The sequence below is a fragment of the Coregonus clupeaformis genome, unplaced genomic scaffold (genome assembly GCF_020615455.1).
Source record: "Coregonus clupeaformis isolate EN_2021a unplaced genomic scaffold, ASM2061545v1 scaf1102, whole genome shotgun sequence".
NCBI lineage: Eukaryota > Metazoa > Chordata > Actinopteri > Salmoniformes > Salmonidae > Coregonus > Coregonus clupeaformis.
In genome coordinates this window covers 25,921-38,122 of record NW_025534556.1, presented here as the reverse complement: position 1 = coordinate 38,122, position 12,202 = coordinate 25,921, and the positions used below count along the sequence as shown (strand labels likewise).

Here is a 12,202-nt window from a genome sequence, read left to right as displayed (position 1 = left end):
AGGGAGGTGATCAAGAACCCGATGGTCACTCTGACAGAGCTCCAGAGTTCCTCTGTGGAGATGGGAGAACCTTCCAGAAGGACAACCATCTCTGCAGCCCTCCACCAATCAGGCCTTTATGGTAGAGTGGCCAGACGGAGGCCACTCCTCAGTAAAAGGCACATGATAGCTTGCTTGGAGTTTGCCAAAAGGCACCTAAAGGACTCTCAGACCATGAGAAACAAGATTCTCTCGTCTGATGAAACCAAGATTGAACTCTTTGGCCTGAATGCCACATGTCACGTCTGGAGGAAACCTGGCACCATCCCTACGGTGAAGCATGGGGGTGGCAGCATCATGCTGTGGGGATGTTTTTCAGCGGCAGGGACTGGGAGGCTAGTCAGGATAGAGGGAAAGATGAATGCAGCAAAGTACAGAGAGATCCAGGACCTCAGACTGGGGCGAAGGTTGACCTTCCAACAGGACAACGACCGTAAGCACACAGCCAAGACAATGCAGGATTGTCTTCGGGACAAGTCTCTGAATCTCCTTGAGTGGCCCAGCCAGAGCCCGGACTTGAACCCGATCTAACATCTCTGGAGAGACCTGAAAATAGCTGGGCAGTGATGCTCCCCATCCAACCTGACAGAGCTTGAGAGGATCTGCAGAGAAGAATGGGAGAAACTCCCCAAATACAGGTGTGCCAAGCTTGTAGTGTCATACCCAAGAAGACTAGAGGCTGTAATTGCTGCCAAAGGTGCTTCAACAAAGTACTGAGTAAAGGGTCTGAATACTTTATAAATTTGCTAAAAAATCAAAGAACGTTGTCATTTTTGGGTATTGGGTGTAGATTGATGAGGGGAAAAAACTATTTAATCCATTTTAGAATAAGGCTGTATTGCAACTGTCACAATAATTTTGTTATCTCACTGGTTGAACTCAACTATCACTCAAGGTTTGAATAATTCCCAGAGGTTGTAAGGCTCTGGTTAACAAAGAATTAAACAAAGTCCCAGTCTGCAATTGATCAGTCCTTTATTCAGAGAGCGCTCTGCCCCCACAGTGCAGAGCAAGTCCTTTTATTCACACACACAAGTTCTTATCTTAGGCTACTCCCTGCTTAGACAGGCTGTATTTTTCCATCAGGCCTCTACATGGTTATCTCGTCTACAAGCCTCTCACTTCCCCTCCCTAGGTGGGGACATCTGGTTTCCCATCCGACCCCTGCATGCATAGCTGCAAAAGACCACAATGTCCTATTTCTAAGTCTAACTAAGCTACACACACCATCAGATTATAGTCTTATGATTCTAACACATTTCACACAGTTATACAGTTTCGGGGTGGAATACTTTAGTCATTACCTTAAACATACAAATCTTCTATCAGTAACAAAATGTGGAAAAAGTCAAGGGGTCTGAATACTTTCCGAATGCACTGTATGTGAATGGACAAAGCCATCGATCACGTGACACTAGGGCTGTTGTTGTGACCTTACCACAGTCAAATCCCCTGTGACCATTGGTCTCGGTAATCCCATCCAAAATTGCACAAATGAATGGCGCTGATGGGTAGCCTACCAAACGTTCTAACGGCCCTCGCTAACGCTCTTTTATCCCTCTAATCACTCTCTAAACACTTTGTGATTGAATTTTTATAATCTGAATGATGGGGACAAATGGTGATGGGAGTTAGAGCTCCCATTCTGAAATAGGCACAGGAAAGCCACCGGACCCAATGTGCATACATTTCTTTTTAAAACCCCGTTCCGAAAGGACCTAAAGGAAAACTGGTCCGATCCGAGTGAGGGAAACAGCAGAAAAGCCAATTGTGTTGCTACTTTATAAAACCGGAGCCATTACCGAAAGGGAGAGAGAGAGGCGCAGAGGGAGGGCTATTAGGGAGTGGAGGCCATGTGTCCGTAACGGCCCTGCTACACGCCATCGGGCGTCCGGCGTTGCCGTCAGACATCAGCCGTTGAGGGAATGCTTCCTTTGAAATCAATGAAAGCTGCTATACTGCCCGTGTTGCGTCACATCCAATGGCAGCGTCCAAGAATCACCGAGGTTCAATTTGACGGCTGACGCGCGTGTTCATTCTATCTTGTGAATTGAAATAATGAGAAATAAAGTTGATTTTGGTTGCATATGGCTTCCACGAGACACCACTGGTTATGGCTTCCACGAGACACCACTGGAAATAGATGATTGTTGAGTTGAGACTGTCAGTGAAAAGCAGAGAGAACCAGCCAGGCATATCGCAATGTTTAAAAATACAATCGCAGAAAAACTGTTTGGAAAGCAAATGGCTATTGCTGTAAAGAGATGACAATGAAAAGACTCCAATCTGTCTTTTAGTTATCAAAATTCTTAACTTCATTGAGAGAACAGTAGCTTATCTTATTGGCACCAGCGGAGAACATCGGCCATATCCCCGGTGTGTGTGCATAATTCACTGTCTTTATCATTGGGTCAGCGCCAAATCCCCGGTGTGTGATGCATAATTCACTGTCTTTATCATTGGGTCAGCGCCATATCCCCGGTGTGTGATGCATAATTCACTGTCTTTATCATTGGGTCAGCGCCATATCCCCGGTGTGTGTGCATAATTCACTGTCTTTATCATTGGGTCAGCGCCATATCCCCGGTGTGTGATGCATAATTCACTGTCTTTATCATTGGGTCAGCGCCATATCCCCGGTGTGTGTGCATAATTCACTGTCTTTATCATTGGGTCAGCGCCATATCCCCGGTGTGTGTGCATAATTCACTGTCTTTATCATTGGGTCAGCGCCATATCCCCGGTGTGTGTGCATAATTCACTGTCTTTATCATTGGGTCAGCGCCATATCCCCGGTGTGTGATGCATAATTCACTGTCTTTATCATTGGGTCAGCGCCATATCCCCGGTGTGTGATGCATAATTCACTGTCTTTATCATTGGGTCAGCGCCATATCCCCGGTGTGTAATTCACTGTCTTTATCATTGGATCAGCGCCATATCCCCGGTGTGTAATTCACTGTCTTTATCATTGGGTCAGCGCCATATCCCCGGTGTGTGTGCATAATTCACTGTCTTTATCATTGGGTCAGCGCCATATCCCCGGTGTGTGTGCATAATTCACTGTCTTTATCATTGGGTCAGCGCCATATCCCCGGTGTGTGTGCATAATTCACTGTCTTTATCATTGGGTCAGCGCCATATCCCCGGTGTGTAATTCACTGTCTTTATCATTGGGTCAGCGCCATATCCCCGGTGTGTAATTCACTGTCTTTATCATTGGGTCAGTGTCACTTTAGTTTGTGTTTGGTCAGTTATTTCCTCCTCCCGATGGACGTCATGTTGTATTTGTCTCCACTTTTCGTAGGCATTTTTATATCGATCAGACAACGTCGTTTTTATTGATCTGTTTGTCAGTGTCAGCAGAGCACCCTGTAATTTTTTGTCATAATCAAAAATATTCAGCTAATGTCTCCAGTCATATAAAGTGTAGTAGAATTGCATGAAATGTGTTTTATAAAAAGGCCAACATTTTCCTGTGCAAAGAAAGGAGAAGAAATGTATCTGATATAGCCTATAGTCCTCAAACTCAACTCTGGACCTCAAAACCAGTTCCACTGCATTTTTTCATTGTGCCCCTCTAATCGGGGACTGATTTAGACCTGGGACACCAGGTGGGTGCAATTAATGGTCAGGTAGAAGAGAAAACCAGCAGGCTTACCCTAGTAGGGTAAATTGAATATCCCTGGCCTATAGCCTAGGGCTACTCTACGCAAACAGTGATTTGAGTTATATTATTAGCCTAAATGATGACTATACAATTTAATCATCACAATAGGAATAGTAGGCTATCTTACATAAGTCTGCCAATGCGAGGATGCATGGAATGCTTTATTTTTATGGTGAAAATGAGCTTCCCCAAACTTGAAACCCACTCGTCTCCTATACACGGGAGGCTCGGAGCACCCAAGCAGGCATTGGAGGGAGAGACCGCAACCACTTATCTCGGGCTAGACTAACTTGTTGCTCGTTATTTATCATCCCATCTGATTACATAGTACCTGTCTTGACTGCATCAGGGAAGCTAGCTAACTAGGCTAATTGAGGCTAGCCATAACGTTACTGCGCTTCTCACCGTCCTATAGTTAGCTACACATAACAACAACTCCATTCAGATTATAGCCTAAATAGCAGCCTACCTGTTGTCTTTTGGTCGTTGTAGCCTTTCTTCCTCATTTCACTTTTAATTCTGTCATTTAATTACATCTTCCATTGATGAGTGGTCCTCTGTAGCTCAGCTGGTAGAGCACGGCGCTTGTAACGCCAGGGTAGTGGGTTCGATCCCCGGGACCACCCATACCTAAAAAAAAAAATGTATGGATAAAAGTGTCTGCTAAATGGCACTAACAAGCTTGCCACACAAGCAGAGCAGCAATGCAATTGTCTTTCTCTCTCTGCGGGAAGGATCAGAGCGCATGCCTTTTTTTTGCTACTTTTTTTCCAAATCATCAATATATAGACTCGCATCATGCAACCCTTATTTTTTTTATTTAAAATACTTTCTCAGGTTTATAGGCCTATCACAACTAAGTAAACAATGAATATTATTGTGATGTTGTAGGCTATGTTAAATTGATTTATTAGACTTTTTTTAAATGTAGATTGTCCAAAGGCGTGCATCAGCAGCTTCTATGCGTGGAAGCCCGGAGATGCTAATGTTTATATTAATTAGGGGGGTAGAAGGATTACTTTATCAGCAGGGAGGAGAATGTGGCAAAGAGCTTCCTAGGGTTAGAGGCAGATGCTTGGAATTTAGAGTGGTAGAAAGTGGCCTTAGCAGCAGAAACAGATGAAGAAAATGTAGAGAGGAGGGAGTAAAAAGACGCCAGGTCCGCAGGGAGTCTAGTTTTCTTCCATTTCCGTTTAGCTGCCGGAGCTCTGTTCTGTGAGCTCGCAATGAGTCATCAAGCCACGGAGCTGGAGGGGAGGACCGAGCCGGCCGGGAGGATAGGGGACATAGAGAGTCAAAGGATGCAGAAAGGGAGGAGAGGAGGGTTGAGGAGGCAGAATCAGGAGATTGGAGGGAGAAGGATTGAGCAGAGGGAAGAGATGATAGGATGGAAGAGGAGAGAGTAGCGGGAGAGAGAGAGAGCGAAGGTTGCGGCGGCGCATTACCATCTGTGTAGGGGCAGAGTGAGTAGTGTTGGAGGAGAGCGAGAGAAAAAAGGATACAAAGTAGTGGTCGGAGACATGGAGGGGAGTTGCAGTGAGATTAGTAGAAGAACAGCATCTAGTAAAGATGAGGTCAAGCGTATTGCCTGCCTTGTGAGTAGGGGGGGACGGTGAGAGGGTGAGGTCAAAAGAGGAGAGGAGTGGAAAGAAGGAGGCAGAGAGAAATGAGTCAAATGTAGACGTAGGGAGGTTGAAATCCCCCAAAACTGTGAGGGGTGAGCCATCCTCAGGAAAGGAACTTATCAAGGCGTCAAGCTCATTGATGAACTCTCCAAGGGAACCTGGAGGGCGATAGATGACAAGGATATTAAGCTTAAATGGGCTAGTGACTGTGACAGCATGGAATTCAAATGAGGAGATAGACAGATGGGTTAGGGGAAAAATTGAGAATGTCCACTTGGGAGAGATGAGGATTCCTGTGCCACCACCCCGCTGACCAGATGCTCTCGGGGTATGCGAGAACACATGGTCAGACGAGGAGAGAGCAGTAGGAGTAGCAGTGTTTTCAGTGGTAATCCATGTTTCCGTCAGCGCCAAGAAGTCGAGGGACTGGAGGGTAGCATAGGCTGGGATGAACTCTGCCTTGTTGGCAGCAGAACGGCAGTTCCAGAGGCTGCCTGAGACCTGACAAAATGTAATGACCAACAGAGCCCTACGTGACACTATTCCTTCCTATGTGAAGACCCAATAGCGCATTGAAGCCAAATGAAGTCGGTTAAAGATGGCGTCTCATTGAGACATAACATGTGCAGTTTGAGCTACTCCAGGAAGTGATGTTGCAGGCTAGCTCAGTGCTGCCCCCTCTCATTGAATAACTCAAATTGAAGGCCGACCGGGGTACTGCAGGCTGCCATTAGCAACTTCATTATTCTTGTAACTTCTTCTGTGTGCGATTTTAAAATAATCGTTTCAAGGACATACTGTACATCTGTTGTTGTTGTTTTTTTCACGATGATTGACCACGAAGATTGACATTTTTCCGTTCACTGAAATTCATTTTTTCTGCATACAATGTTTTCTCTCTGCCTCATGGATTTTTTTTTTTATTGAAGGATATTTTAAAATGTTAAAGCTGCAACAACAAAAAATCTCTCTGCCACATGAAAAAATCTGTAGAATTGCAGGAAATTAGCTTAAAAACTGAGCACAATTTTTTTTGTTGAGGCCTTTATAATTTTATTTCCCAAGGCCCAAGACCTGGTTCGTCCGGCCAGGCACTGCCAAAGTCATAGTAAAACTCTTTGTATGCTATTTTTTTCAAACTCGGGTTGTGTTCTGATTATGAGGGGGTCCCTGATGAATTTGCTATCACATAAAGGGTCCCCGGACCCAAAAAGTTTGAGAACCCCTGATCTAGCTAACTGAACCCCAAAAACGTATTTTTCAGTCAATGCAAGACTTGTTAACTGTGGTAATGCAAGAATGTTCTCTGCCTCGTCATCTCTCAAACCCCAGTACCTACTAACGTTGTCTGTCTGTCTGTCCTTCCAGCCCCAGTACCTTCCTCAGCTCCCCAGCAACAACATCTCTCCTGCTCCAGAGACCAAGAAACAGAACAAACACAAATACACAGACCATCACCTGCCCAACATCTAGAGAGGAGAATCACCTGCCCAACATCTGAGAGCTAGAGAGTGAGAGAGAAAGAGAGAGGGAAGGAGAGAGAGATGGACCATGAAGACTATGAGAGGCACTGTTGAATATGTTTGTGTGTGTGTTTGCGCGACTACACATGTTGTAAATGCAATAGCTGTAAGAGTGTATTTATTGTACGCCCATTCAGAAACACCACCAGCCACCAGGCAACAACATTTAATATAAAACACATATAAGGCGTGTTCACACTGCACCTTAGCCCAGGGATAGCACCAACCTTATCCCAGGGCTAGCACCAACCTTAGCCCAGGGCTAGCACCAACCTTATCCCAGGGCTAGCACACCTTATCCAGGCTAGCCAACCTGCCCAGGGCTAGCACCAACCTTATCCCAGGGCTAGCACCAACCTTAGCCCAGGGCTAGCACCAACCTTAGCCCAGGGCTAGCACCAACCTTATCCCAGGGCTAGCACCAACCTTAGCCCAGGGCTAGCACCAACCTTAGCCCAGGGCTAGCACCAACCTTAGCCTGGGCTACACCACCACTAGCACCAACCTTAGCCCTGGGATAGCACCAACCTTAGCCCAGGGCTAGCACCAACCTTAGCCCAGGGCTAGCACCAACCTTAGCCCTGGGATAGCACCAACCTTATCCCAGGGCTAGATCCCAGGGCTAGCACCAACCTTTGCCCTGGGCTAAGGAAGATTTTAGCCTGAGGCTAAGCGAATGTTCACACTGCACCTTAGCCCTGGGATAGCACCAACCTTAGCCCTGGGATAGCTGGCCCTGCTCCGGAGCAGGGTTAGCACAGACTTTTCGGGGTTAGCCCCAGAAACACAGTGCCAAAATAGCAAGTGGGAAACAGGGTCAAGAACAACACCTAGAATGCTTACTTTTCAATCACAAAAGCGGCACGTTCACTTAATTTACATATGCTGGTGACGCTGGTGATGCCTGTAATGTGTTCTGCACGGTATTTAGAGAAGTAAATTCAGACTATTTAATCCTTCCATCTGAGGACAAAAACCTAAATACTTTAATCAATGCAAAAACAATGCTTGCTATGCCTAATAAAAATGGTTGCTATGCAGGCTGGCTAACGTCTTCTCACTTCGCCAACTAAAGCTACCAATTATATAGCTGGAAGGGCAGCAAACGCTGAATTTTCCTCTGTTTTCATAGCTTTTCTATTGACATTTAATTGCATATACTGTATTCATGATAATAATAATGTTGCATGATTTCTACTCGGTCAAAAAAGTTGATGTCTCGATGGTTCACAGCATTCTCTGTACAGGGGAGAGATCGAATTTCAAAAGTGACAGATTGTTTCACATGTCGGACAGGCAGACAGCAACGTTTATACAAACCATCACAGTTGGAAATCAAATGTTAGGCCAGAAGCAAGAGGAAATAATGTGTTAATAAATGTCTTATTGCTTATAACATTGGTCGCGTGCCAGAGATGTTGGTTGCATGTTGTGTTTGTCCGTTAGCCCAGGGGTTTGGAATACAAGTGTGAATCCTTAGTCCAGGGCTAAAGTTTAGCCCAGGGTTAAAGCTTAGCCCAGGGTTAACAAATCATTGTGTGAACACTGGCTAAGCTAGCCCAGGGCCAGTCTAGCATGGGGCCAGTCTAGTATGGGGCCAGTCTAGAATGGGGCCAGTCTAGCATGGGGCCAGTCTAGAATGGGGCCAGTCTAGCATGGGGCCAGTCTAGAATGGGGCCAGTCTAGCATGGGGCCAGTCTAGCATGGGGCCAGTCTAGAATGGGGCCAGTCTAGCATGGGGCCAGTCTAGAATGGGGCCAGTCTAGCATGGGGCCAGTCTAGAATGGGGCCAGTCTAGCATGGGGCCAGTCTAGCATGGGGCCAGTCTAGAATGGGGCCAGTCTAGCATGGGGCCAATCTAGCATGGGGCCAGTCTAGCATGTGGCCAGTCTAGCATGGGGCCAGTCTAGCATGTGGCCAGTCTAGCATGGGGCCAGTCTAGCCCAGTGCCAGTCTAGCATGGGGCCAGTCTAGCATGGGGCCAGTCTAGCATGTGGCCAGTCTAGCATGGGGCCAGTCTAGCATGTGGCCAGTCTAGCATGGGGCCAGTCTAGCCCAGTGCCAGTCTAGCATGGGGCCAGTCTAGCATGGGGCCAGTCTAGAATGGGGCCAGTCTGGCATGGGGCCAGTCTAGCATGTGGCCAGTCTAGCCCAGTGCCAATCTAGCATGTGGCCAGTCTAGCATGGGGCCAGTCTAGCATGGGGCCAGTCTAGCCCAGTGCCAGTCAAGCATGGGGCCAGTCTAGCCCAGTGCCAGTCTAGCATGGGGCCAGTCTAGCATGGGGCCAGTCTAGCATGTGGCCAGTCTAGCATGTGGCCAGTCTAGCATGGGGCCAGTCTAGCATGGGGCCAGTCTAGCATGGGGCCAGTCTAGCCCAGTGCCAGTCTAGCATGGGGCCAGTCTAGCATGGGGCCAGTCTGTCCCGGGGCCAGTCTAGCCCAGGGCCAGTCTAGCATGGGGCCAGTCTAGCATGGGGCCAGTCTAGCCTGGGGCTAGTCAAGCATGGGGCAAGTCTAGCATGCAGTGTGAAAAGGCCTATACATTGGTGTATATGGGTCATTCTATAAACTAAGGTACCAGTGGGTCTTTCTATAAACTAAGGTACCAGTGGGTCTTTCTATAAACTAGGGTACCAGTGGGTCTTTCTATAAACTAGGGTACCAGTGGGTATTTCTATAAACTAGGGTACCAGTGGGTCTTTCTATAAACTAGGGTACCAGTGGGTCTTTCTATAAACTAGGGCACCAGTAGGTCTTTCTATAAACTAGGGTACCAGTGAGCATTTCTTGTAGTGGACTGTTTGGAGATGTTACAAAGTCATTAATACTAATCAGCATTTTTTCTTCTTCATGTAAATAAATTAAGATATAAAGGGGGAACATAGATACATTCAATATAATTCATGAGTTAAATCAAAACCTGTTTAACCCCTTTCTCATGCATGGAGTACTCACAGATTTGGCAAATATCGTGTGACACAAAATGCTATCTTTCTTTCCTTGCATTTATGATACTGTTGTTTGTTGTTATATCATATACTAAGCATTTAACAATTGAATTACACATTGACCTTGATCTTGTGAAATTCCTGGATATTGCTGTCTGACTCTTTTTTGTATGGAGATCTCGGAAGTATACTGTGACCTCATAACATTGCGTATCTCCCTATGTTATGGTGTGAAAACAATTTTAATGGACACACATATCCAAAACAATATATGTGATTGCAAAATCCAATGCTTCAAACAGAAAGAGTAACTTTAATATGATTAATAAATAAAAAAATCGATACTGTCAATAACGGGGTTCTTCAATAATTATCCGTAATAGTTGTTTGAATGCGTGTTTAATGTCTAGCTGTTTAGTTAAGAGGGGACATTTATCAGTTGATTTGGGAAAGGATTTTCTGAATGACAGTCAAGCGATAAAGAGCTTGTAACAGCCGATGTGCGATAATGAATGTTGATCTGGAGGATTGGCAGAACGTTTTGGTGTATATGTTGTTACATAGGCTACTTCATGGACAACATTAAATCAAGATTCCTGAGGTAAGATTAAGGTCTGTGTATGTTTTGATCGCTTGTTTTTTCCATGTAAAAACGGAGCAATTGGTAACGTGAGAACTATTTTTGTTTGTTTTGTTTTTTGCATATAAAACCAAAAAACTACTTGATGTTTCGATGTTCGCATGTGGGTGGGGTTAGATGTGGAATGCCTGGTCAAGTGCACAGACAACACTTCCTGTCCTTTCAAAGTAAAAGTTCACCTTTCTAACTCCATTCTATTAATCTATTATATATTGATGAATAGCAGCCCATACCGTACCACAGTGCCAAGGTAATATTTCTCCATTTCTGCATAAGATGTAGTGTGTATTGACTTATTAAACTACTGCTACTGTAAATGGTTAGCTGGCTGATCTAGCCTAGCTGGCTAGCTAACCATTGGTAATCTTATTAAATGATGTTATACAGCCAAACAACAGTATCTATTGCTAGACTAGAGATATTCCCCTAGCTATAATTAGTCAGTGGTTGCACATCTAACTAGCTGGAGTGAAGCAAGGGTGTGAATAGTAGACGTGGAAATATATCCATTCACTGTTTACAGCAGGTCTCCAGCTACCCAGACCTGTCTGATCAGCCTGATAAGGTGCCGTGGGTGTCCAGCTTACACCTGTGCAAATCTGTGTTGTGTATAGCAATGAAACATCCAACCAATGCCTCAAGTGTCGTGCTGTAGGTCCACCAGACGCCCGAAGGGTTGAGGGGTCCAGAAACAACCCTTAGCCCCCTAGACACTTGTGGAGATCTGAGAGAATTGGACAGGTGTAAGCAATGCTGCCAAAATTCCACCAAGCCTAACAGAGGTGGATCTCTCACCACGTCACCACCCATAAATCCCTCTCAGATCTCTACAGGTGTCCAGACTCTGGGCAGTAGGGGCTAGGGGTTGTTTCTGGACAGGCTATGGGTATTATGGTAGCTCAGTGTCTCTCTGGGCAGTAGGGGCTAGGGGTTGTTTCTGGACAGGCTATGGGTATTATGGTAGCTCGGTGTCTCTCTGGGCAGTAGGGGCTAGGGGTTGTTTCTGGACAGGCTATGGGTATTATGGTAGCTCGGTGTCTCTCTGGGCAGTAGGGGCTAGGGGTTGTTTCTGGACAGGCTATGGGTATTATGGTAGCTCGGTGTCTCTCTGGGCAGTAGGGGCTAGGGGTTGTTCCTGGACAGGCTATGGGTATTATGGTAGCTCGGTGTCTCTCTGGGCAGTAGGGGCTAGGGGTTGTTTCTGGACAGGCCATGGGTATTATGGTAGCTCGGTGTCTCTCTGGGCAGTAGGGGCTAGGGGTTGTTTCTGGACAGGCCATGGGTATTATGGTAGCTCGGTGTCTCTCTGGGCAGTAGGGGCTAGGGGTTGTTTCTGGACAGGCTATGGGTATTATGGTAGCTCGGTGTCTCTCTGGGCAGTAGGGGCTAGGGGTTGTTTCTGGACAGGCTATGGGTATTATGGTAGCTCGGTGTCTCTCTGGGCAGTAGGGGCTAGGGGTTGTTTCTGGACAGGCTATGGGTATTATGGTAGCTCGGTGTCTCTCTGGGCAGTAGGGGCTAGGGGTTGTTTCTGGACAGGCTATGGGTATTATGGTAGCTCGGTGTCTCTCTGGGCAGTAGGGGCTAGGGGTTGTTCCTGGACAGGCTATGGGTATTATGGTAGCTCAGTGTCTCTCTGGGCAGTAGGGGCTAGGGGTTGTTTCTGGACAGGCTATGGGTATTATGGTAGCTCAGTGTCTCTCTGGGCAGTAGGGGCTAGGGGTTGTTTCTGGACAGGCTATGGGTATTATGGTAGC

The 12,202-nt window shown here is 46.3% G+C and overlaps 1 protein-coding gene across 1 annotated transcript in view; it reads left to right on the top strand.

Annotated features, from left to right (window-relative positions):
- LOC121567691 (cyclin-dependent kinase-like 1) overlaps nt 1-7,142 on the top strand; it is a 39,501-nt gene extending 32,359 nt beyond the window's left edge. Inside the window, exon 10 of the mRNA XM_041877906.2 lies at nt 6,703-7,142. Coding sequence (XP_041733840.1) covers nt 6,703-6,807 — 105 coding nt within the window. The 3' untranslated portion in view covers nt 6,808-7,142. The remainder of the gene's footprint in view (nt 1-6,702) is intronic.
- Nucleotides 7,143-12,202: the final 5,060 nt, after the last annotated feature.